The following is a 25,749-nucleotide window of genomic DNA, read 5'->3' as shown; positions in this document are numbered from 1 at the left end:
TACTGACCTGAGGCCACTGGTGACACTGCAGGGCAGTGTGGGCAAAAGCTAGCAGTGACTGTGGGTGGGCGACAGGAAGGAGAGATCTGGAATGGTTGGCTCCATGACGGGCTCTGAGCTGGGAGGGGCAGAGTTGGGCACCGGCTATTTGTTTCTTTGTGAATCACTCCCTCCCCCAATGGTATAAACTGTAATAAATTCACATAAAGATATGTTATATGGTTTGTCTGATAGCACAAGAGACCCCAAGAGAACTCAGGCAACATTGTGTTACACAGTAGTTAAATCTCCATGCAGGAAACGTAATGTCCTGAATTCTCGAATTGACATTCTTTATTGGTTAATATATATCATGTATGTAATTTATTTAGGAATGTAGATCTTAACATATATATATATGATGTTGTTAGGATTCTATCAAGATTCCTTTCATTAGAAGCAGATTATGTTGATATAATTGTAATTTAAGAACAAATGTTAAAGAAAATGACATTTTTTTTCTTCATAAAATGGAATTTCAAGAAGGTGTTACTTTTGTAGAATGGTTTTACAATATTTTCTGAAAAACAAAAATTTCATATTGATAAAAGGAAACAAAACAAACAAACAAACAAACAAACAAAAACCACTGACCAAAAGCAACCTGGAAGAGAAAAGAGCTTATTTGGTTTTCGTGGTTTACAGTAACACAGTCGATCGCTGAGGAAAGCCGAGGTGGGACTGAAGCAGATACCATGAAGGAACACCGCTCACCAGCTTGCTCCCCAGTCCATGCTCAGCTACCCTTCTTGTTTTTTTGAAACAGGGTCTCCCTGTAGTGCCAGGTGGCCTGGAACTCACTATGTAGACCAGGCTCTCCTAGAACTCACAGAGATCCACCTACCTCTGTCTTCCAAGTGCTGGGACTACAGGGGTGTGCCACCACATCCAGCTCAGCTACCCTTCTTACACAGGCCAGGCCACCTGCCCAGGTATGATGGCACTGCCCACATTGGGCTGAGCCCTCCTACACTAATTAGCAATCAAGAAAATGCCCCACAGACATGCCCATGGGCCAATCTGATGGAAGGAATTTCTAAATTGCAATGCCCCCTCCTTCCCAAGTGTCTCTAGTTTTTGTCAAGCTGACAAGAACTAACCAGCACAGATGGGATTTACAAAAACCACTTAAGAAGCTGATTGAAGCAATGTTGGAGCTGAGCTCTGGCAGGGGACTGGGGGCTTAGGGGTAAGAAATGTCCTCCCTTGACGTCAAGGTCTCATATGAAACTTTCCCTAGACTCATCAGTTGCCTGGATGTGTTTCCTGTGCAGTTGTCCAGATACTAGAGAATGAATATTGTGTGTTGTAACTCACATATATGATTTCTCCCATTCTAGAGACTTCTTCATATGTGGTATCCCACTAATCCATGAGGCAACTCTTTAAGGTCCCATACGACAATCACTTGATATAGATTCCAGTGAGCTGATGGCACTATGCAGAGGTCTCTTTTCTAGTCTAATTTTAAGACTGATACTACATCAATAACTGAGAAGTTTTGCTTTTCTAACATTTGTACTATCTGATTAGAGGGGAAAAGAAGAGAAAAGCAATCTATCTCAGATTCTAAGGCCTGTATCTGTACAAAACGCCCTTTTCGAGGTTGAGCTCCATTTACATTGATGCGTACATTAATTATGATGCTGCTTGTTTTCCTGTTTTCAAAGTAGGAGCATGACTTATAATCAATGCTGCCATAGAAATTATGGCATTCAACATGAAGACAGACACATCAATGAGAGAAAGTCAGAAACACCATACTAGTCCTGGCACTTCTGCCAACTATTGGCCCCATAGCCTTGTGACATATGCCACATCTCCCCACTCTTCAGACCCTCTTTACCAAACCACACAAGGAAGGTTTGCAAATTGCATTAAGAAACTAAAATTTTAGGTTTTCCCATCAGTTGAAGGCTGGCACATTTATAAAACACAATAAAATACTCTACAAAATATGAAAATTTACTAGTCACTGTATTTTGAGACTCTCATCCTTTGGATAGAAATGCCAGTCATAGCTTCCTCAGCAGCACTACTAAGTCTGCCTGGAAAGACAAATGTTTAATGTCTGTGAGCTGCAAAGCCACTGAAGCTGGTAGGGATGCAACTTTTTAGTATGCATCAAAATGCAAGTATCCATTAGCTGGGCGTGGTGGCACATGCCTATAGTCCCAGCACTTGGGAGGTAGAGGCAGGAGTATCTCTGTGAGTTCAAGGCCAGCCTGATCTACATAGTGAGTTCCAAGACAGCTGGGGCTACAGGGAGACCCTGCTTCAAAAAGACAAAAAAAAAAAATGCAAGTATCCATACAGATGTGAGCACCTGGGGCATTTCTTAGTGACACCAGGATGAAAATGTATGCAAGTGCTTGTTCTTCCTTTTGTTCATTGTCTGGTAACTGAACAAATTCAAAAGAGTCTTACATATTGCCTATCTCCATGGGGCATAGTAGCACAGGTCTGGAATCCCAACACTTGAGAAGCAGAGTCAGGAGGGTTATGAGTTCGAGGCCAGTCTAGGTGACATAGTAAGTATCCTGTCTAAGAAAACAAGTGGGGCATGGTGGTGCACGTCTTTAATCCCAGAACTCAGGAGGCAGAGGTGGGCAGATCTGTGTGAGACTGAGGCCAGCCTGGTTTCCATGGCGAGTTCTAAGCCAGCTATGGCTACAAAGAGACCCTGCCTCAAAAAAAATAAAAAATAAAAAATAAAAGGCCAGTTCAGATTCTAAAGCCCGTTCATCAAGATGGGATAAGGGAGAGGTTGATTCAACTTCAAGATCAGTTCCCAGTGCCTCCTGGATGTCAACACGAAGGCTGGCTTTGGGGCTTCAGTGACAACTAGTGGTTGGTCAGCTCTTGAGCTCCAAGCTGAAGATTTAAAACAAGCTTGGGCAAGTGTCAGGATCACTTGGAGGGCTTATTAATATATGGATTGTTGGCTCCACTCCTGAAATTGATTCAAAGAGCCACAATGCAGACTGCAGGTTGGCATTTCCTACAAGGGTTCAGAAGGCATCAACACTGATGCTGCTGGTCCTGGGGAGTCCCAAGTTGAGAAGCCTGGTAGAAAACATGATCAACTGGCAAGACCCAGAGGTTACCTTTCATCTTAAGATGAGGGAGGGCCCTGGGTTCAGAGAGAATGCCTTGCTTGTGGTCACAAACCAGTACTCAGTCTCTGTTCATACACACTAAATAAGTTTAGGTTTCTAGAGCTTAAATCAACTATTAACCTCAGAGTTCTGTACAGTCAGGGAACACATACCATTGGTCCTATAAGATTATGATAGAGTTGAAAAATTCCTATCACCAGTTCCTACTCATACTATATCTTATCTATGTTGAGATACATTATCTACAATATCCAGGGTAATGGTATGCTGTACAGGTTCACAGCTGTACTATATGGCTCATATGTAGTAGGCATATAGTACATAACAACATTTGAATAAGGAAATCACCTAATGATGCTTCTCAGAACATTTGCCACCATTAGGTAGCATGTGAGTGTGTTTCAGGTACACCTCGAGTCCCTTTTCTCCAAGAGGCACCAGCAGCAGTAACACGCAATGCATTGGTCCTCCTATGCCAACAGACAACAGGAGGGGAATGAGGGAGGCCAGGGGCTTGGGATGTAATCACCTGCTGGACTAAAACAGCTCCCATTAAGAGGAGCTGGGTCTTGCACTAGCCAGTTGCTTTTCCTGGCTCTAATTCTCAGCCTTCCTGTCTAGTCACTTATTTTTCTTTGCAGCTAATTCCCTTTTTCCCACAATTCCAAGAATATTGCTTAGTCCCTTCATATTCATTCTCTTTGGAATGAACTCCTTAAATTTAAGGAATGTGCTAGAAAAAGGGAAATGGTATCAGATAGGCCTGACTTTTCTAGGCCCTGAAAGCTGGTGGTCCATAACTGAGTGGATGTCAACCCCACGCACAAATCTGAGGACGCATGCATTTTACAAAACCCAAACCATATATGAACTCAATTTCCATGCCAGCAATCCCCTTCAACAATTTCCCGAATTTAAGAATAAACTTTTTAAGTGTATTTGAACATGTTCAGCCATCCCACTGTTAAAACAGTTTTTGTTTCTTTGTAACTAATGAGCCCTCTGGGCGAGGCATGTGCGCAGGCAGTTCTTATGTTCAGAGTCCACAAAACCGTAGTCTGCGCGGCTACCTTAAACAAAGAGAAGCATATTCAGAAAAATAAAACATTGAAAATAAGGCCAATATAGAATATATTTGGCCTAGTTTTATAGCAGCAAACAAGATTCTAAACTACCACAAAAACCTGGTTTTTCTGTCTGTAAAGTGGGTATATCAATAAGTAGTCTTTGAAAGTCATTTGATATGATACAGACCAGTGGCTTGTATGTTTTCTGTTTTGGGAATTATTCTGGCTTGTCAGTGCTTATGTGGTACCTTTAAATAAGGACTCAAGAACAAGACAGGCGCAGTCTCATGTGTTTGTAATCTAGTCAGGAGTGGAGGGGACTTCAGCTCCATTTCAATATAAAAGGTCAAAAAAATAAAAAAGAAAGAGAGAGAGAAAGAGAGAGAAAAGAAAAATACCCAAAACTTAACTGGGTAATAGAATTAAGTAAGTAGGAGCCAGTGATGCAAAGGCCACGACCATGACCAGAACAGGCCCTGAAGACCAGGACAGGCCTACAGGGGATGAACTTTGAGCAGAGATGTGAAGATAAAAAGGAAACAGCCATGCACTAGAGTGGGAGTGAGACACAGAAAAGAATGTTCCCAGCAGAAAAGAAGGAATCTCAAAGACTCAGAGACAAACAACAACAACTAGGGAGCTCAAACACCACAAAGCTGTGAATGCGGCCGGCCCCAGGACCAGGAAACGGGAGGGAAAGCAATGCTGTTTGCATTCTGGGAGCGGCTGGAAACTTATTCCCATTTGAAAGCACTGAATTTCAGCAAGGTAATGCTCAATTAAGTCAATAAACAATTTTTAAAAATAAAAAATGAAAGCTGGGCCATGAAAGGCAAGTGTGGACAGTGGGCGATGAGGAGGAAGCGGAAAGTGCGTTGATCCAAGAGGGCTGTGACGGCTCAGCCTGGTCTCTCGCTTCAGAAAGTCGGGCAATGTTTTAGTGCAGGCAAAGGACTGTAGGCGTTTCCTGGGGTAACAGGATGCGCGTGTGAAAGGTTCATATCCTCGTAAAATAAACGTACAGTAAAAAGAGATACTAGAAATGATTATAGTGCTGCTAACTATGCCTTCATATTTGAAGACATTTGCTTCCTTTCCGCTCCATAAGTCCATTGTCTGAAGACTTCTGTTGAATTTTTCCGTTCAGTTTGCATATACCAACTACTTAAGACGTCTTTGTTTATGAAGTCTCACATCTTTGTTGTGGACTTCTGTCGTTTGGGGCTGCCCAGAATCTGAGCACCCATTTTCAGGAGACAAGGGGAATTTCAGGGTAGAAGGCAGCCCAGTCTCCTTCCTATGGTAGAAACCCAGGACTAGCAGACTTTTAGTCACTGAAATAACCAGCACTGAAAATAAGCAGCACTCACTATTGCCAGTTGCTAAACATCCTAAAAATAATGACCCATTCTATTGCATTATTCATAATATCATCCACCTAATATGTGTGCTATTCCCACCTAATAGGTAAGGAAACCAGATGTACTCAAGAATTTATATAGCTCATCTGTAGAAGGACACAGATTTTTAAACCCAGCAACGTTGGCTCAGGAAATACACCCTAATGATCAGGTCATACTCCCTCCTCCGACAACTGGTAGTTGGATCCAATCAGATAGCCTGACGTTGTGAAAAGTGATACAAGGATGCAACAGTGGTCACAGGTGATGTGCAGAGCTGTGGCGGAGGAAAGTGTGCAGCTAAGATCTGGTGTGGAGTCACCTGGATGTTGGTGGCAGGTTGGCCAAAAGCCAGGGTTGGCTGCGTCAAGACTCCCAGGGAGCCTGCCATTTGGCTGAGTCTGCTATCCAATTTCCATCAATCCTGATTTCCTACTTTCCTTCCAATATATTATTCTTCTGCTGAAATGATCTGCAATCAAGAACCCAAGCCAGCACAGTTAATTTACACCCCAGCAGGGAGCAAGCCATCCTAATGAAAGTGAGGGCTCCAGAGGAGGCCTTTGCTGCCCATTCTGCCCACAGAGTCTTCAGATTCCCACAACAGGCTTCCTTCCTCCGAGAGTGTGGAGAGCTGAGGTTGCCTGTCTCACAGGAACCCCTGCCTCCGAGCATGCACACTGGTGGCAGCCATGTCTATGGTGAGTATCTCCCGCCAGAACTAATGGATCCCTGTCAGTGCTGTGCCCAGCACCTTCAGTTCCCGGAGGGCAGAGAAGTCAGCCCAGAGGACTCTAACACTCAGGAAGGAGCAGAACCCAGGAAGGCACTGTGCTGGGTGTGTCCTGGAGAAAGGTCCCCTATTCCAAGCATCCAGTTAGTTGCCCTTTTCCCAATCTTCATTTTTCGAATCTGAGTTTAATTATATGAGATGGAATTTCAGCCTTGTCTTCAGTAACACAGTAGCTTTGCTACAATGACTCCTTGAAACTCTTTCATCTGCCTGCCCATCTCCCCACCACTCAGTAAATGTGAATTCTTACGATAGTTTTTGTGTGATTCAGGTAGTATCATGGAAAGACAAAGAAAAATATGATATGGATTACAAAGCATCTTTTATTTTTTAGTATTTTATTTATTATTTTTATTTTATGTGTATGAGTGTATTGTCTGCAAGTATGTAAGTGCACCTGTGCCTGCAGAGGTCAGAAGAGGGCATTGGATTCCACTGGAACTGGAGTTATGGACGGTTGTTAGCTGCCGCGTAGGTGCTGGGAATCAAACCTGGGTCCTTTGCAAGAGCAGCCAGTGCTCTTAACCACTGAGCCATTTCTCTAGTTCCAAAAAAGCATCTTTTAAAATTGGGCACATATATGTGAAGTGTGTGTGTGTGTGTGTGTGTGTGTGTGTGCAGGCATGTTGCCCACCATGGTGCACACATGGAGGTCAGAGGACAACCTCAGGTGTTGGCTCTTACCTTCCACCTTGTTTGAGGCAGGGTCTTCTGTAGTTCACCACTGCGTATGCCAGGTTAGCTGCTGCAAGCTTTCAGAGAGTCTCCTGCCTCTGCCTAAAGGAGCAACCACTGGGATTACAGACACATGTACTACCATGTGTAGCTTTACATGGGTTCTGGGGATTCAAACTCAAGTCTTCATGCTTGCATGGCAGGTGCTCTACCCACCATCTTCCCAGCCAGGAAAACATCTTTTAAAAAAGGAAAAAGAATGGGCTGGGCATGTTGGCACACGCCTTTAATCCCAGCACTTGGGAGGCAGAGGCAGGCAGATCTTTGTGAGTTCAAGGCCAGCCTGGTCTACATAGTGAGTTCCAGGACAGCTGGGGCTACAAGGAGACCCTGTCTCAAAAAAAAAAAAAAAAAAAAAAAAAAGGAAAAAAGACTGATGATAAGACAATTTTTTTCCATTGCTTCTCATCAAATTCCACTGTTGGTTTTTCTACTTTGTATCTGCTCATGAAAACCTTGAAAAGCCTCAAAAATTTCATCTCCTAGTGTTACGGTTTGGAAACTTGGCTTTTTGGGACTTCCATACTGGTGACTGGTAAACTAATAGACTTGATACTGTTGTCTCAGATTCTTAAGCATTTTAAAAGAAGGATGAAGTTCTCTACTAGCAGTGAACAGAAGTAACTGATGGCTGACAGGGAGATACAAGATGAGCCTGGAGCATCTTGCAATGCCAGGGGACGTACCCCAGAAAAATACAGCTGCGTGCCATAGTGCCACCCGAGCTAGATCTCATTGCACAAATCTTGTGTAGCTTGAGAACCAAATGAGCAAAGAAGTAGAAAAATCAGTAGAGGACTGGGAAGGCTCCTGCACAGCATGGCAAGTGCCTACCAGTAGGTATGGGAAGGTTGTGGGGGTTGCAACATCATTCTGCAGCCATCACATCATACAACTGGTCAGGCCCACAGAGGAATATTTTGGCATCTGGGGATGTGGCTCAGTGATAGAGAACTTGCTTAACACATGCAAGGCCTTTGACCCTGAAAAACAAATGACTAAGAAGGACATTTTGATGAGGAATGTGGTGTTTACATCATCCCAGAAAGTGTCTCTCCTGGACATTGTGATTCAGTGACTAAGACAGGCAACACCTGGACCAGGTGGCCAGATTTAAACTCATCAGTGAGAAGCAGATGGACACCTTGTACCTCCAGATGTAACCCCCATGTGGAAGACATAACAGCCATGCAGGACCCCAGCCTGGAAGGCCTCACTAGGCTGGAATCACAAGAGACTCAGACAAAGCCCGAAGGAGGAGTGTTCCACTTGAAAAGGGAGAGAGGGATGTGTTCTTCAAAAATTCACTGTTGAGTTAGAGATGCTCAGTGGTTAAGAACACTTGCTGCTCTTGCAAAGGATCTGGGTTTGGTTCCCAGCATCCATATGGCAATTCAGCTATCTTCTGCAAGCACTGTATGCACATGGTGCCCTTAGATACATACAAGCAAAACACTCACACACATAAAATAAAAATAAATAAAATCTTTTTAAAAACTTCACTATCGGGCTGAAGAGAAGGTTTAGTGGTTGAGAGTGCTTGCTTCCAGAGGACCGAAGTTCAGTTCCCAGCACCCACATTGGACAGCTCACAGCTGCCTGTGACTCCGGCTGCAGATGATCAGATACCCTCTTCTGGTCTCTGTGAGCACCCCCCCACACACACGGTATACATACAAACACACACATATACATGTAAATAAAAATAAGATAAATTCACTGTCATAAGAGCAAGGGGAGCCAGCAAAATGTCTCAGTTAAAGAAACAAGAGACTTGAGAAGCAAATGGGATCCCTACGCCGACACTGATCCCTGGGCTTGGAATGAGGTGAGGCCACTTGGGACATTCTTTGGCTGACTGACAAAACTAAGATTCAGAAAACAGACTGGACACAAATATCCTATCACGTTTACATTTATCAAAGTTTCATAAACGGACTGTACTTACATTAGATATTGTCCCCATTTTTAGGAAAAATACACTGAAATAGAGCTATAGGTAAAAGGCTGCAGTGCAAAGAACGGTCAGACATTTCAGAAAAACTGAAGAAAATACACAAATGAGAAAAAAAAAAGACGCACAAATTATATAACAATTTAATTAGAAGAAGTCAGCCTATTCTTCATTTTATTTTAGTGTGTGTGTGTGTGTGTGTGTGTGTGTGCATACATACGTGGTATGTGTCCATATGTTAGCGTGGGCACATGTGCCCATGCATGCTCATGTGGAGGCCCAAGGAAGAGGTTGGGTGTCTTTTTTTTTTTTATCATTCTTTACCTTACTTTCAAGATTAAAAAAAAAAGTTGGGGCTGGAGAGATGGCTCAGCGGTTAAGAACATTGACTGTTCTTGCAGAAGACCAGGGTTTGAATGCCAGCACCCACATGGCAGCTAACAACTATCCATAACTCCAGTTCCAGGAGATCTGACGCTCTCTTTTGACCTCCATGGACATTTCACAACACGGATGTACTTCCGTACATGCAGGCAATACATATATACACGTAAAATAATAAATTTTTTAAAATTTATGTCCATGTATGTGAGACTGCATGAGTTTCTGTGCACCACATACATGTAAGGTACCCACAGAGACCAGAGGGCATCCAATCTGCTGGAAATAGAACTACAGGCAGTTGTGAGCCACCTAATGTGGGTGCTGGGAATGGAAACCAATAAAACATGTTCAGATTCACACTTTCAATTAGTGTAATTAGGAAGAAAGACTCAATGCAAGATTTTGAAACCCTAAAAGAAACTCAAAACAAAATATTGCTGTTAAAGTACTATCAGGATTTAACAAATTTAAACAAACCACTATGCAGCCTATAACTTGGTCAACTGAAATGGAAAATATCTGAAAATACAAAAAAAAAAAGAAGCAACAAGAGCTTTCTCTTACTAAGCGCCTCACCAGAAAAAGCCTAAAGAAGCCCAAGTCAAAGATAAAGCACAAAGTCTGCAGTTGAAATAGTAGAGCCAGCAGTGATGTAAGAATCAACAGTGTTATTGAGGCAAGACAGAAAGATGAAAAATTAAGGGGCTATGGGAAGAGCAGGAAACTCTTCACCCAGGATCTAGTCTGTATTTCTGCCAACCAAGAGTCCAGAAAACTTCTACACAACTGATAAAATCAGAATTGCCTACAGAGATAGTACTGGCCTGCATAAAGCCATCTCAAACAAGGATGTTAAAAACAACAACCCAGAGCCGGGCCTGGTGATGCATGCCCTTAATCCCAGCACTAGCGAGGCAGAGGCAGGCAAGTTCAAGGTCAGCCTGGTTTACGTAGTGAGTTCCAAATCAGCTGGGGCTACAGGGAAACCCTGTTTCAAAAGGACCAAAAAATCACAACTCAGTGCTTACTTAGGGTTAGTGCCAGCACGTCCATGGCCTTGTGTTTAACTGTATCACTTCTCTCTTGTCCCAAACCCTAAAGATATCCATCATGAAACCACCTAACAATTTTGTTTACAAAAAGAATGTTTCTTTTATTTTATTTTTAAGTTGTATTTTATTTTAAGGCAGGGTCTCATGTAGCCCAAGCTCGCCTCCAACTCACTATGTAGCTAGGATTCTTGATTCTCCTGCCTCCACCTCCCACAGCTGGTGGAATTACAGGTGTGAGCTAGGAAATTCTTTAAGACGATAGATAAACCAGCTCATATTCTACTTAATTTTTAAACTTTGCTTAAACCTTGTTGTAAATTACATCTTTTGAGCAATGTGACTTAAAAACATAGAATCTTATGCATAGCCGGTGTAAAGATACTTTAAGTATGACTCTTAAGAAGCCCACCCATGTTTACTGTGTATACTGTCTTTTTCTCAAGCCCCTAGTGATGCTTAGAGTTGGACTTGGCCTGGAACCAGGCTTCCAGGCACATTCCTGAGGAATTGTTTAGAAGATTGTCTTTTGGGCATGCCTGAGACATTGTTTAGATAGGTTAACTGAGGTGCGTAGACCCACCTTAAAAGAGAGTAGCTGCCTTCCCTGAGCTGAGTGCTGGACTTAGTACAGACGAGGAAGCTACCGGGCACAGGCATTCCTCACTGTCTGCTTTTTGACTGTGGAAGCAATGTGACCGACCAACTCAAGCTTCTGCCTCTGCCTCTGAGAGACTTCCTCACTAAGATGGAGCTGTGAGCCTAAACAAACCCTTCCTTAAGTTGCTTTTGTCAGGTATCCTATGACAGCAACAAGAAAGGTACCTAAGACACACCCCGCTCCTTCACTTGAATCCAAAGTTATTATTACCCGGTACTGCTACTTAATAAACTCGATAACTGCTTCACTCTGACTTATCCTGAAATGTTTTTCTGTGGTGTAGTCAAGGTCAGCTTTACTAGAGTGGAGGTCATGAAGAAGGGAACTCCTACTGGCAGACTGTGTCTCCCCACCACTGACATTATGGGCTGAATTATACCTTCCTGCCAACATTTATATGTTGAAGCCCTGACCACCAGTACCTCAGAATCTAGCTATATTTGAAGATAACGTCTTTAAAGAGATGATTCATACAAAAACAAGACCTTTAGAGGTCAGTCCAACAGGGCTGGATTCCTTGAGAGGAGGACACGAGGGCTGTGCATGCACAGCAGCAGGGCCACGTGAGGACACAGTTGAAAACAGCTACTTGTCTACAAGCCAAAGAGAGCAGCTTCAAGATAAAGCAGACCTACCAACACCTTGATCTGTGGACTCCAGCTTCTCAACAGGGGGAAAAATCCACATTTCCTTTGTTTAAGCCTCCCAGCCTATAGTAGTTCAGCGTGGCGACCCTGCCAGATGAATATGACTAACCTAAGTTAAACACCACTTCCCCTTCCTCTCAGAGTTAGTTCCAAGATGAAGTAGTCTGTGTCCAAGTTTAGCAGTCAGAGTGACTGGAAACACTCAAACCAATAATAAGCAACACTTCACCAAGCTTTAAGTAACTCTAAAACCAAAGAAAGATGACAATTTCCACATTGAGTTGCTATTATCCAGTCATTTCCTATATTGACCACTCTCCATCAGTTTCTTTAAAAGTGTTTTGTTTTTGCTTCTGTTTGGTTTTTGTCCAGTTTGAATCTAAAGAGCTAGTAAGGAATTTCCTCCTACTAAATCCAACTGTATCCTTTGTTTTCTTCCCGATGCGAGAATGGGACACCATATCCCACAATTGCTAACCTTTACCAGATACCAACTTCAGTCTTCCCTACCAAACACTGACCCACACTTTTACTAAGATGCCACTGCTCCACCTACCATGTGCCCTTCAGAAACACCCTCATCCTGGCTGCAGAAATGTGCTTCACTGTGAGAGCTGGAGGCTCTGGGGGCCCTTCCACGCACCACACAGGAGCCCAAAGTCCTATTTGCAAAGCAGAGCTTTCATCTGAGGCATATGACCAGTGGATGACCTAATCCAGTCACTCCAGAAACTTGATGGTGTTTCCACCCCAAATGTGTGACTTCAGACAGAATAGCACATACCCTTCCCTGATTCCCATATCTTCTGAGTCACAGCCTCTTCCTGTACCTTGAGAAAAAATGGACTATGCCATACATCCCCAAATGTAGAAAGAACTCAGTTTTTCAAGCCCATCCTGGAGGCTCTGGCAGCTCCATGGTATTTAGAAACTGTATTTTTAACAGGAAAATTGTCACTGAGATGATTGCTAATCTCAGTCGAGGGTAAGGAACACACAATGCTTCCAAGGGTCAGGAGAAGTAGGACAAGGGTAGGCCAGGGCCTGGGGGTGGGGGTCTACTCATCTGTTGCAAACAGTACTCATAAACATTCCTCCACAGCTTTGAGTGCCTGAATTTGTCAAATAGGTTTATTAGAAATACAGTATGGCTCAGCTTGCTGCACGGTTTGTCATACAAAGAGGCAGCATTTGTCAAGCTTTTGGTAAAGTCCAGACACAGTATTTCACACACTGACACAAACCTGAACTAGTGTTTAATCTGCCCTCCGAAAGAAAAAGTATGCAAGTAAAGCCAGACCTACCAGAGTTCAAAAATGAGAGCTTGTTTAGCCGCCTTAGTGCTAACCAAGCTACAAACTGTCACACAGTCTTCCACCTGACAAACCAAGCTCGAGGACAGCCTGGAAGGTTCAATTAGAGTTCTCACGCCCAACTCAATTCTGGGCCACTTGTGGATGAGCAGCCCTGGCCCTAGTGGGTGGACAGAGCTCCACTGCTCCCCACCTGCACTCCTTGCCCCTAGGAACCTCTTGGGCACATCTCTGGACCACCTGCCCAGTCTCCACAGCCTCAAAAAACAGTCTCTCCTTGGGTACGCCTCATGGATCAGGTGTCTCCTCCCCACTGGCTAAGACAAGCTTGGAGCCCTTTGGGCAGAAAATCCCATCTAGCCTTAGAGGAGGAAGGAACAGTGTGGAATCTGGATGATGGACTACCCTGGACTTGAGATTTCTAGCTCCGAGTGGCGGGGAGGTCGCAGCCTGGAGAAAACCTGGGGGTTATATAGGGAACATCTTTTCCCAGGTCTTAAGGCAGGACAGATGAGAAGCCCTCTTCCTGCTTTCTCGCGACTTGACTGCTTAAAGATGAATAAACACATGGTAAAAGAGGATTCTTCCCCGAAGGAAGGAGGAAAGAGTCAGAAGGGCCAAGATCCTTGCCCTGGGGCCTAAAACTTCCTCCTGCTTTTGGAACACCTCTGCAGAGGCACCCCAGGAGCCCTACGAACTGGTGGGTGCCGCTAGGACAGGGAAGTCCAATCCTAGCGTTCACTGAGTGGAGGTGGGCAAGGGAGGGTTGGGCCTGCTGTCTGTACGGTCTTGGCCCCTTCTCCCAAGTCTGTCAATTTTCTCGGTTTCCACTGTTGAGTCTTACCGTGAGAACAGTAAGAACTGTTTAGCGCGCGGCTCTGGGTACTTGCAGTTGGAACCCCAGAACTGCAGATGTGCTGGGAGCACAGGGGCAAAGGGGGCGGATGGGAAGAGGCCAGATGCTAAACCCGCAGAGGTGTTGGGGGGCGAGGGTCGGAAGTCACCGGGCCGGAGGTGCAGAAGCCGGGAGTCTAAGCCCCGGGGGGCCGCAGACTTGCGAGCGGCGAAGGGGTCTGGAGGAAACGCCGCCAGGGGAGCGGCCACCCAGTGCTCTGCGCTCGGAAGACGCGGCCACTCACCCAGCAACAGCAGCTTGAGTTCGCGGCGCGCGTCCTTCTTGTCGCGGCGGAGCTGCCTCTCGATTTCCGCGCTGATGCGCTGCGACTCCTTCTCCTCCGCGGACAGGCAGCAGCAGCCCGCCATGGCGCGCCGCACCGACGGGGCGACGCCGACCCCGCGCCCGCGCCCTCGCCTCCGGGCCGCGCGGACTGTTTATGCTCTGCACAGCGTCTGGAGAGACGCTGGCAGGTCTGGGGTTTGCAGGAAGGGGCGGGGACCTCCCGGGCTGAGCGCTCCCCTAAGGCAGCTTCCAGCCGAGGGCAGGCAGCGCCTCTGTGCACGCAGCCCCGCGGGAAAGAAGCGCGAGCAGACGGCGCGGAGGATGTGCCCCTGGCGAGGAGCTGGGCACCCAGCTAGGCGGCGCAGGTCACACGTTCAAAGTTGGAGCGTCGGTGCGGCGGGGAGCTTGGACTCTCGGGGGTCTGGGGGTGTCTCAGGCTGGCAGCCGGCGCCGGGTGGGTTGCAAGCAGAGGAGCGCTGCGCAAGCCTCAGCAGCGACCGCAGACTGACACCGAGAGGAAGGTTCCTGCAGGCGCTAGTGGCGCTGAATGACAGGAGGAGGCGGAGCGTCTCGAACCTGCAGCCCCAGCGTCAGTGGCGTTGGCGCACCCGGAGCCGCTGGTGCTTGGGGACAAAGGGGAGCGGTGAAGAGGCCGGAGCGCCGAGCAGCAGCAGGCCGGCTTCCTTGGCCGCGGCGTCCGGGTGCAGGCAAGTCCGAGCTTGCTGTAACCGGCAAGCGCCGGCCGCCACGCACTTCCCTCTGCCAGATCCGGGTTCCGACAGGTGAGTTTCGCCAACTCCTAGCCTCGGTGCCCGGGTGGAGGCGGCGCGGCTGCAGGACTGGTGGACTGGACCCAACCGACACGGCGCGCCCGGAGCGGGGTTCAGGTCGCCCTAAAGCTGAGGATTGCCCAGCAGCCACTCCACCACTCACACTCGACGTTCCTAGACCGGCTCCTTGGCTTCCCGGTCGCCCCGGGCCGGGTTGGACTTGGTCCGAGCCCTGGGTCGGCTGGCAGCTGGCCTGCCACTTGTAGACGCGCCCGCTGGCTCTGCACTGGCGTGGCCGCTGGGGTATAAGACACAGCGAGAGCAGAGGGTAAACACCTCCCACCCTTCCTATTGCCCGCCACCGGATGAGGGGGCCAGGGACTGCAAGAGTGACAGGAAAACGACTAACTAGTTTGCATTTTATGATGGAAAAAGCTCCTACTTTGTAGACAGGCCTTGCACACCTGGCAAGTTCCCTGCCCCAGCTCTGACACCTGGCAGCCACCTTGGGACAGCCCCGTCACCCCGCTCCTGCAATGGTCGCGAGTAGAAAATCTGCCCGCACCCTTTACATTTCAAATGGCACGACGGACTTTGTGCAGAGTTTAAGGCACAAAAAGAGAGAACGGGGATCGTGAAGGGAGGAATCCTGTAGAGCACAGCAAAAAATGTTCTTTTCCTTCTAGTCAAGTCGACATATGCCGTGTACACACTTCACGGAGTCAATTAGCTAATGCTTCCTCGAGTGGGGTGCAGTGTGTCATTATGTAAAGAACTTGGTAACCGACGCTATCTGGCTGCAAAGTCTTATTTGCTTTACAGGTTAGGAAGTGTACAGCAATCGGGCTTTAAAACGGCTTGTGTTTTAGTTTCCTCCCAGGCATAAATTGACTGCAACAGTGACCCCTGCAGGACCTGGCCGGCTTCTCGGTTTCTTTCATCATCCACTTCCCTACTACAGACTCATTTACAACTTGAGAGTAAGCCTCACGTGGCTTCTCAAACTTCCACCTACATCATAATTATCAGTATTTCAGTTTTTAAAACCAGAGAAAATTTGAATTTCAAGTTAAGTGGAATAACTGACCTGTTAAGTTCCAAGTTACTGAGACTTCAAAAACAGAGACCATGACAGACCTGCCCTGGAGAAGTTGGAGATACATAACAGAAGCCTTCAGTGTGCTATGGCCCTTTGTGATTCTTGCCATGGGTGTGACCAGGAAGAAGCCCCACCCATTTATAGGCAAAGATTTTGTTTCAAATAACAACAAAAACTCAAAACGACTGAAATGTCAACACAGAATAAGCCAAATTATGTTTTATTCAAATAATGAAATATTAAAAGCCATTGGGTTAATATCTGAGTAACATTATGTTAATATGAATAACAAATGCCTTGTGGTGATGCTTTGGTTACTGACAGATGCCTGTGTCACCATGATCCCACAGTGTCTCTTGGGGCTAGGGCTGCATCTCCGTGGTAAAGCGCTTTCATTTAACACTCAGTGTTGAAAAACAGAAGAAGATTTCATCTCTAAGTGATAGACTAGCCATCTTAGCTTGTATAAAAACACTCCATGGGGTTCATGCACCAATGAAGCTGATTGGCCATGTATTCCTTAGCGTGTATTCCCATCATTAACACATAACTACACATAAATAACAAATTGAGAAAAACTTTCACAATACAGTCAGGAGAAAAGACAAGGCAGAAATACATAGTAATTTTACGTAGTAAAATTCAAATGGTATTATGAGAATACATACCTGCACTTTTAAGAACCTAAAGATGTACAACAGAAAGATCAGGTGCTGAGTCAAAGCCCACTGGTGGGCTTAACTGTCTGATGGAGCTACTTGGGGTTCCTCCCATACCTCACTTTCCTCGTAAAGTGATAGCGATGGACCAGAATACATTGGAAGGACTCATCCAACCCTAACATTCAGTTGTTTCTCTGATGATTTTCACTCTTATAAGCAGATATTTAAATGAATGTAAACTGGAAGTTGTTACTGTGCATCAGAAGCTCGGAAGAACTATAAGACAGGGGAACACAAGCCAAGGAGTTCCAAATTTCCGTGTTTTATTTGTTTTTATTTTCCTTACATTTAAGGTCTATGGAATAAGATCATAATGATTTTATATCATAACTTTGCTTGAAGCATCTTTCCAGGAATAGGTAGTTTTGAAGAGAATTCTTAGTAACAGAGATTGTTTTCCTAAATTATTCCCAATCTGCTGCAATTCCATTTGTTGTTTTGTTTATTTATTTTTTGAGACAAAGTCTCACTATGCAAACTTGACAAGCCTGGAACTTGATGTGTAGACCAGGCAGGCCTCAATTTCACAGCAATTCACCTGCCTCTTCCTCCCTCTGCTGGAATCAAAGGCTTGTTCCACCATGCCCGGCCTGCAATTCCATTTGATTCCTCTTACAAACTGGAGTTCAGACTAGCCCTGGGCTTCTGATGCACGCTGTGCTGGGCTCTGCAGGTGAGCTACCAGGCTGTTCCTCTGGAAGTCCACAGTTTATATCAGCCTGATACCAGGCACTGAGGATTCTGGTAGCCACATATCTAGAGTTCAGGTAGAGCTACAGTCTAAAACAAAGAAGAGACCCTGAAAGGTGTCTAAGGTAGAGACCCTGAAATCCAAACTACCCTTTGCTGCTTCCCAGGGGAAAACCACTCTCCCAAAGATGTACGGGGCAGAGCCTTGAGAACATCACCCCTAGGTTAGCTTTCTTGCCCCCACACTCCTGGAATCTCAGATAAATGCACCAGTGTACTCTCTACAAGCCTAAGTGCACACTGTCCCTTCTGACAGGAACACCATCTCTCACCTCAGGCAAAATTAGTTCATTTGTTTTCCAAACACATCTCTTCTGAGAAGCCATCTTCACCCCGTCTTGGTTGGAATCATGGTTCATAGCGGCCTAAACGCCTCCTGTGTTCATCCCTCCCACTCAAGCATACCTGTCAATCTCTGCTAATTCCTGTTACAGCTAGTTTTTTCTTGTTTGTCCTGCTAGTCTTATATTAGAAATTTTAATGAGCTGCATAAAAAGTGAAACCAAACCGCAGGGTGTGGTGGCACATGTCTTTAATACCAGCACTCAGGAGGCAGCATAGATGGATCACCGTGAGATAGAGGCTCGCCTACTCTACATAATGAGTTCTAGGCCAGTGGGGCCACAGGGAGACCTCGGCTCAAACAAACAAGGAAGTTGAAATCAAGAGAAATTCATCTGAAATGAGAGAAGAGAAAGCTCTTTCGGTGGAAGACAGTAAAACATAGTAATAATCGTTATAATTAATAACAAGTCCACTTGAATGAGTGCATGATTCTACAAAAAAAATGAGTGTATGGTTTAGTGAGAGCTTGTACCTGTGCGCTGTCCCCTTGGAGAGAATGACTGCCGTGATTCTAATGCAGAACTTCAAGGAAAAGAACAGCTGAGGACTGGAAGATGCTGTCTTCTCTTGCAAATGTATTACCTTCGAATTTCCGAAGTGCCATATGATCCATTTGTTCTGTTTCTAGGGACATATCTGAGGGACCCTAAGTCGCCACACCACAGAGATAACTGCACACCGATGTTTACTGTTACACTACTCATAACAACCACATTATGGAATCAGCCCAGGTGTCTGTTAACAGATAAATGGATTTTTTTAATGTACTATATATACACAACGGAGTTCTGTTCAGCCATAAAGAATAAAATTATGTTGATTGCTGGAAAAAAAATGGATGCAACTGAGAGCATATCAAGCAAAATAAGCCAGACACAGGAATAGATTTCTTGTGGGTCCTAGAATTCTGTATGCAGGGAGACTGAGGGGCATAAAGAAGAAATAAAGTTTTTTTAAAAAAGGAGTTAGAAAACACCAAGTAAAAGTGTGACCCTGCGGAAGTTTGTGAAGGCTTAGAGGTGATGCCTTTGTGTCAGTTTTTCAAATGTAATTGTGACTCATTCCTGGGCGTGACCAGTGTTTCTGTAAGGAGTTAAAGTATGAACGGATGCAATGAAGCATGCTGTGCCATGGAAGAAGAAATAAAGTTTTTTTAAAAAAGGAGTTAGAAAACACCAAGTAAAAGTGTGACCCTGCGGAAGTTTGTGAAGGCTTAGAGGTGATGCCTTTGTGTCAGTTTTTCAAATGTAATTGTGACTCATTCCTGGGCGTGACCAGTGTTTCTGTAAGGAGTTAAAGTATGAACGGATGCAATGAAGCATGCTGTGCCATGGCCACCACTGTACTGCAGCTCCACACAAAGGTACCTGTGTGCATTAGCCTTTCGTAAGCTGTGACTTGAGTGCACCCTGGAGCAGCAGCTTCTAAGCAGGTCAGTGCCAGCTGGGCTTTTTCTTGATCGTCCACATCCCACATTGACTGTGAATGACTCCAAATTTTCTAGTTCATTTTTCTAAAACTGATACGTTTCCAGTTTTTTGTTCCGTTTTCTAGGGTGATGTGTTCTTCAATGGCTTGTGCTCCTCCTCTTCACATTGTGCCCGCTCCATCATCTCCAGCTCAGCAGGTGAGATTTCATAGAGTATTGATGGCTTCGCAATGCACCAGTTGCAGACAGCATCTCTTTTCCTATGACAGTGTGTCTACTCCAAAATATTCTCTGCCTGAATCCTAGAAACTTTATTATATGATGTCTCCTGGAAAGGCTAGAATGACAGTGAAGTCTGTCATCAAACACATATGACCATGAGTAGGCAGGAACAGCTATTACCTGTTTTTGACTCTACTTTTCCTGAGTTGAGGATCTCAAGAACGTAAGAAATAGAAATTTTTTAAGACGAGTTTTTAAAATTTTGTTTGTTTTCTTTGCAATTTTGCTAGTTTCACACATCATTCTTCTCTTGAAGGAACAAATATTGACTACCTAGTATGTATGTATCCTCTACTTTTCTGTGCTCTGAAAATCATATATAAGCATAAATACCCTATTATAAATATGAACATACATAGAGAAACTCAACATTAGTGACAATATGTAAGCTTTATTTTTTTCTCATCCAAAAATATCTTGTTTACCTCTGATTCATTTTTCCTGACTGCATAATAGTCTATGTATGAAAAGAATGTCTGTTATCCAACTTTCCCCCTTTGAAGTGTCTTCACATTTGTTTAGTTTGGGCTAATAAAATACATCTGTAGCAGCATCTCTGACTATGTGTCTTTTTCACACACTACTGTTTCTATAAGACAGGTTTCCAAAAAAAAAGATCACTACATTAAAAGATACCTACCTTTTTAAAATTATAATAAATGTGGTCAGATTCCTTCCAAAAAAGATGAAAACATTCCCAGTTGCTGCCAACAGTATTTATCTCCCAGCAATAAATACTAGTGCTCGTTAACTTCCGGCAGCTTATAAGGAATGAAAGTGCATGAAGGAGATGCTTTCCCCAGAAAACATGAGCCTACCTGCATGTCGACCTGCGCTTGTGTTTCCCATCCTGTGACTTGTCCATTCATGGCCTTTGCTCATTTTAAAAAAGTGGTCATTTGTCTCCTTGACAATCTATACACTTCAATATTGTGTATTCGCTCTTTGTCACTTGCTATAGACTTACAGTGTTTGCCTTCAGCATTCCAATAGAGCCTTTTAACACAAAACTCTCTTCTTTTTACATGGCCAGATCTCTGTTTCCTTGCGTAGCTCCTGGTGTACAGTCTTTCTAAGACCTCCCCATTCAAGCTGTTACACACAGTGTCTCGGATTCTTCTGCAGCCTCTTTAATTATTTTATTTTGGCGCAGTGCAATTTATCTGGTCTTTATTTTTGTGGAATATGAGATAGGAGGTCAATTTTGCTTTCTTTCAGATGGATAGCCAGTTGTACTAACATACTTTATCGAACATTCTACATTTTCCCAATGAGTTAAACTCTATTTTTCACATGTTACATTCTCTCTTATTAACCAAGGTTCATTTCTTTGAGCCTCTACTGCTCCACTGAGCTATTCTCTTGGTTCTCTGTCAATACTATCTTGGTCTGATTACATCACCCTCAGTGCTGTTACTTGCTGTGGCTGTTTAGTCCAGGTCAGAGATGTTGGTAGCCTGTTCAGAAAGGCTCCCACCATCTCTGACATGGATAAAATAACAACTTTGTCCCTGGTCTAGATGCTCCACTCTTGACCCCCTGAAATCATCCACCACAAGACAGGATAGTCATAAGGAATAGCCTTTAATTCCTAGATCCAAGTTCTCCTATGGATTTCCTTCAGAAAACCAAACCTTGTTTCTCTACACCACAAAACCCTGTGCAATAAAGCCATTGCCTGTCTCTGTCAAAGCTAACAGTCACCATCCTGAGCCCAGTCTACGCCTGCCATGCCTCCCCTCCTTGAACAGTGCTGGCCTCGGCAGGGGCTGCCCTGCTGTCTGTATCATGCCTCCTGTAGCCCATGAAATGCTTGGTTTGTACTGGTCACGTGGATCTCAGCATAGCTGTGATTCACGGAATGAAGGCTTCCCTGCCCACATGACTTGGCGTAATCATCCCTCCCACCCATACCCACCTGATGCTGTTGTCAGACTTCTGCGTTTCCTAGAGGCCCTTCTCACTGCTTTTCTCTTGCTTTCTTCTTCCTCCGTCAGAAAAGGAAGATGGACAACCTCCACAAGAGGCAGGGTGATGACTTTCTTATTCAGTAGTGTTTTTAGGTCCACATCTGAAAACCGAACCACAAACAATCCAGATCACTTTCTTACTGACAAGTTAAAGCTTGGAAAAATCTGTAATATGCTGTTCTGCTCTGAGCCTGAAATGTGTGTCTTCTACAGGGTCATCCTTGAGCACTTGATCTTCAACTGGTGCTGCTATTGGGAGCTGGAGACCTTCAGACGATGGAACCTAGTTGGCAGAGGTAGGTCCCTAGGGTGGGCCCTCGAAGGTTACAACCTGGCTGTAGACTCCAGCCACCATGAAATCTACAATGCCTTCCCTGCCACGATGGACTGAGACTCTCTGAAACTGTGAGCTCAACAGACCTTTCCTCTTTGTCTATGTGGGATATTTTGATCATGGAGACTTGAAAGTAACTAATACATAATGGCGTTAATGATTTTGTATTTGCCTGTTTTATACTACATTTTTATATATTTTATTGTATGTATTTAGAGGAAGAGCTTATTTAGCTTACAGTTCCAAAGGTGCAAGGGTCCATCACAACAGGGAGGCATGGTGGCAGAGGTGGCTGGAGGAGGAGCACATATGCTTCCTCCAGCATGGCCACGCCTTCTGACTTCCCAGAACAGTGCCACCAACTATGGACAAAATCTCCAAATACTTGGAGCCTATGGGGGACATTCTTATTCAAACCAGGTTACCTGAAGTGGAAAGACCACCTTAAATTGGCCAGCACCTTCTGGGGGCAGTGCAGATAAAAGGGGTTTACAATAGCTGGCCGTGCTGGTACAGGCCTTTAATCCCAACACTCGGGAAGCAGAGGCAGGTGGATCTCTGTGAGTTTAATGCTAGCCTGGTCTACATAATGAGTCCAGGCCAGCTGGGGCTATAGGAAGATCCTGTCTCAAAAAAAAAAAAAGAGGTCCACAAGAAAAGCTTTTTTGGTATTTACCTACTTGATTTCACATCTCACTGGCAAGTTCATTGATCCTGCTTATGAGTTCACCTACCCCATTGTTGCTGCGACTGTCCTTCACTAACACATTGTTACTGAACTTGGGGTACAATCTGTGCCCCACAAAGCTAGGTTTGGCTACACATCCTCAAGAAGCCAATTAAAACAGCCATATAAATAGGAAGAAGCAGAAAGGGGAAATTATTTGAAGAACAAAGAGATCAGTGAACTTTTTTAGTCAGTCCATCTTCCAGGTCCTGAAGTAAGATTCAAGTTTAAATAGAGGGCCAGGGATAGGCACGGGTAGGCAGTCTAGGTCAGAGTGTGGCTCCATCCACTACTGAACCCTCATCATCCGGGTTCCCTCTCTCCAGCACGGTGTGAAACCTCTTTCTAGGAGGCAGGTTCCCCCTCTGGCTGGTATCAGGTTTCAACCTTTTCTTTCTCCCAGCTTGAGATTCTTTGGGGGCGGGTCAGGGGGAATAGAATTCCAGTTTCTTGGGATCCAAGTGTCTCTTTGGAATATATTCATTTCTGCTGGGCCAGTTACCATAAGAATCCAGCTTCTTCATCTTTCCAGTGTGGACTGAAGACCAAGGGCTCTCCAGGAATCTTCTAGCCATTCAGGGTCAGATTGGAACTGAGCACCACTAGGCTCTCAGCCTCTCTGAAGACAGCTGTTGTTGAACTATCCAGACTGTATCGTGCAAGCTAATCTAATAAATGACTTTTGAGTTATTTATTTTTATTTTATGTGTATGAGTGTTTTGCCTACATGTGTGCATGTGCACCATGTGTGTGCCTGCTGCTCATGGAGACCAGAAAAAAGCATCAGATCCCCTAGAAATGGAGTTACAGACAGTTGTTAGCTGCTATGTGGGTGCTGTGAATGGAACCCGGGTCCTCTGCAAGAACCCGGGTCCTCTGCAAGAACAGCCAATGCTCTTAACCTCTGAGTCATTTCTCCAGTCTCATAAATCCTCTTTGAATGCATATTCATTCTGTCCTCTAGAGAACCTTGACTACAGGTATTGTTATTATATCATCATCACTGTCAAAAACTTTCTTCCCAGTAGAATCATTCATGAGTATGGATGGAGGAGAGGAAAGAATAGTTCATTCTGTGTGGTCCTTTGGAGTAAGTCCATCATCTGCTAGCAGCAGTAGCTGGGAATCATACTTTCAGTTTTCCAGCAAGGATAGCTCAGTAGACAGAGACCTTACATGGCCTATCTGGTCCTGATAAGTATGTAACCATCGATTCTTATTACAATAAATGCTTGATTTAAATGTCCGAGTCAAATATGCAACGTTAAGGGTATTTTGAAATGAAGCACACATCCAATTTCCCTCCAAGTTCTCCTCTCCTAAACATAATAAACATTCAGTATTTTCCTTCGAGATTTGAAAAGTTGCAAAGTACAAATTGGAAATGTACTGTTAAAGAGTAACTGTGGGGCTGTAGTCTGTCATCGTAAGTGTCTGAGGCTCTCCCTGAAGACCCAGGACAAGTGGGTCTATGGGCCCCCTTTCCAACATTACTGGGGAAAATAGAGGTGACCAGAAACTTGCACATTCCTCCGACTGGCAGATGAGGTATGTTTCCTCTCTTCTCTCTCCAAAGGTGGGCAGTTTTGTGACTGTTTAGGTTCATAAACTTCCAGTTCCTGATTTCCTGTCTCTTGGATGTCACAAGAATCCACATCTCTTTATCTTTTTGGCTGTGCTCTGAGCTCTTGTCTCAAGAAGTTCTTTCCCACCATGGTGGAAAGGTGGCTGCTAGAAAATCCAAGCTTATTCATATCTGCTGACAGCCTCAATACGAAGAGAACGTCCCCATCCCCCATAGTCCAGCAAAAATGTTAAGATTGATTCTGATTGAGAGTGTGTCTATTGAGCTCCCTGAATGGAAAAGTTATGGCCAAAGGAACAGGATGCTCAGAGGGGCCAGCCCTGGTTAATGTGGTCATGTAGTTCATTTAATGAAGTACATTCCAAATGTTTTAATTGGTTCGATATAAAATTACTAATGACTTTTTCTAACTATACTGGCAGTCATCTCCTTTTGCATCACACTTCTGTTTGCTGGTCTCATGTGTTTAATGACGATAAAAGAAAAGGAAGTGAACAGAAAAATATAGGCAGAAAAGAAAAGTTTGCAAATGGGAATGAGTAGGGGTAAGAGGAGTCTAAGGCCAATGAGGGGGCACTTAGAAGAGGATGCATCTCTGATACCAGAGTCATTAAGGGTCAGAGCCTGAGCCCAGACAGCCTCATAAACCAGGTTCAGTCACCTTAACAAGTCAATTGAAAAGAAGTAATAATAAAACACAAAAGAAGATTTATTCAATGTGACCACATTGGGAATGGGGCAGAGAAACCCAGTAACCACATTTTGGGGACCTAACATGAGGGAAAAGTTTAATCATTTTTTAAATTTTTAATAACTACATGATTAGAAGAAGCATTTCACTACAGCTTTAACATATTCAGTAACACATTCCAGAGCAACAGTACATCTCTTTCACAAGTGGGTGCAAGTTTCTAGGTTCATAGCTGAATTACTATAGTTATATATTATTGAACTCAGTATAAGCCCTGTAAGACATAAAATTGGATGAGTTTTTTAACCTTTAAAAAAGATCTCCATTTTATTTTAGAATATATTGTTCCTTGCAGAAAGACTCATTGTTTTTGCTACTAACACGGAGATGTTCCTTGGCACCTGTGTATGTCTATAAAGTCATCAGGCAGATTTCAATGGTATGGTTTATCACCTCTACTAATTAGCATGACGCAAATTTCCATGATTCCTCCTCAAATATAATACGTTTTTAAAAATGTGTTGATTTTGTGTGTGTGTGTGTGTGTGTGTGTGTGTGTGTATCACACAGAACATCCCAAACCATCTTATTCAACAGACTCAATTCCCATAGCCTCCATCCCCCAACAAGAGCCCTTATACTCTGCTATCCCTGCTACCGTCTGCTGTGTTGTCAGCACCCCCCGCAGTTCCCCACTGCTTGTC

At 44.5% G+C, this 25,749-nt stretch overlaps 1 protein-coding gene across 1 annotated transcript in view; it reads right to left on the bottom strand.

The window, feature by feature from the left end:
• LOC103734422 (guanine nucleotide-binding protein subunit alpha-14) overlaps positions 1-14,424 on the bottom strand; it is a 201,107-nt gene extending 186,683 nt beyond the window's left edge. The window contains exon 1 of the mRNA XM_017798230.2: positions 14,301-14,424. Coding sequence (XP_017653719.2) covers positions 14,301-14,424 — 124 coding nt within the window. The remainder of the gene's footprint in view (positions 1-14,300) is intronic.
• Positions 14,425-25,749: the final 11,325 nt, after the last annotated feature.

Source organism: Nannospalax galili, unplaced genomic scaffold (genome assembly GCF_000622305.1).
Source record: "Nannospalax galili isolate Female #2095 unplaced genomic scaffold, S.galili_v1.0 scaffold1296, whole genome shotgun sequence".
NCBI classification, from domain to species: Eukaryota; Metazoa; Chordata; class Mammalia; order Rodentia; family Spalacidae; genus Nannospalax; species Nannospalax galili.
This window is presented reverse-complemented; position numbering and strand designations above follow the sequence as displayed.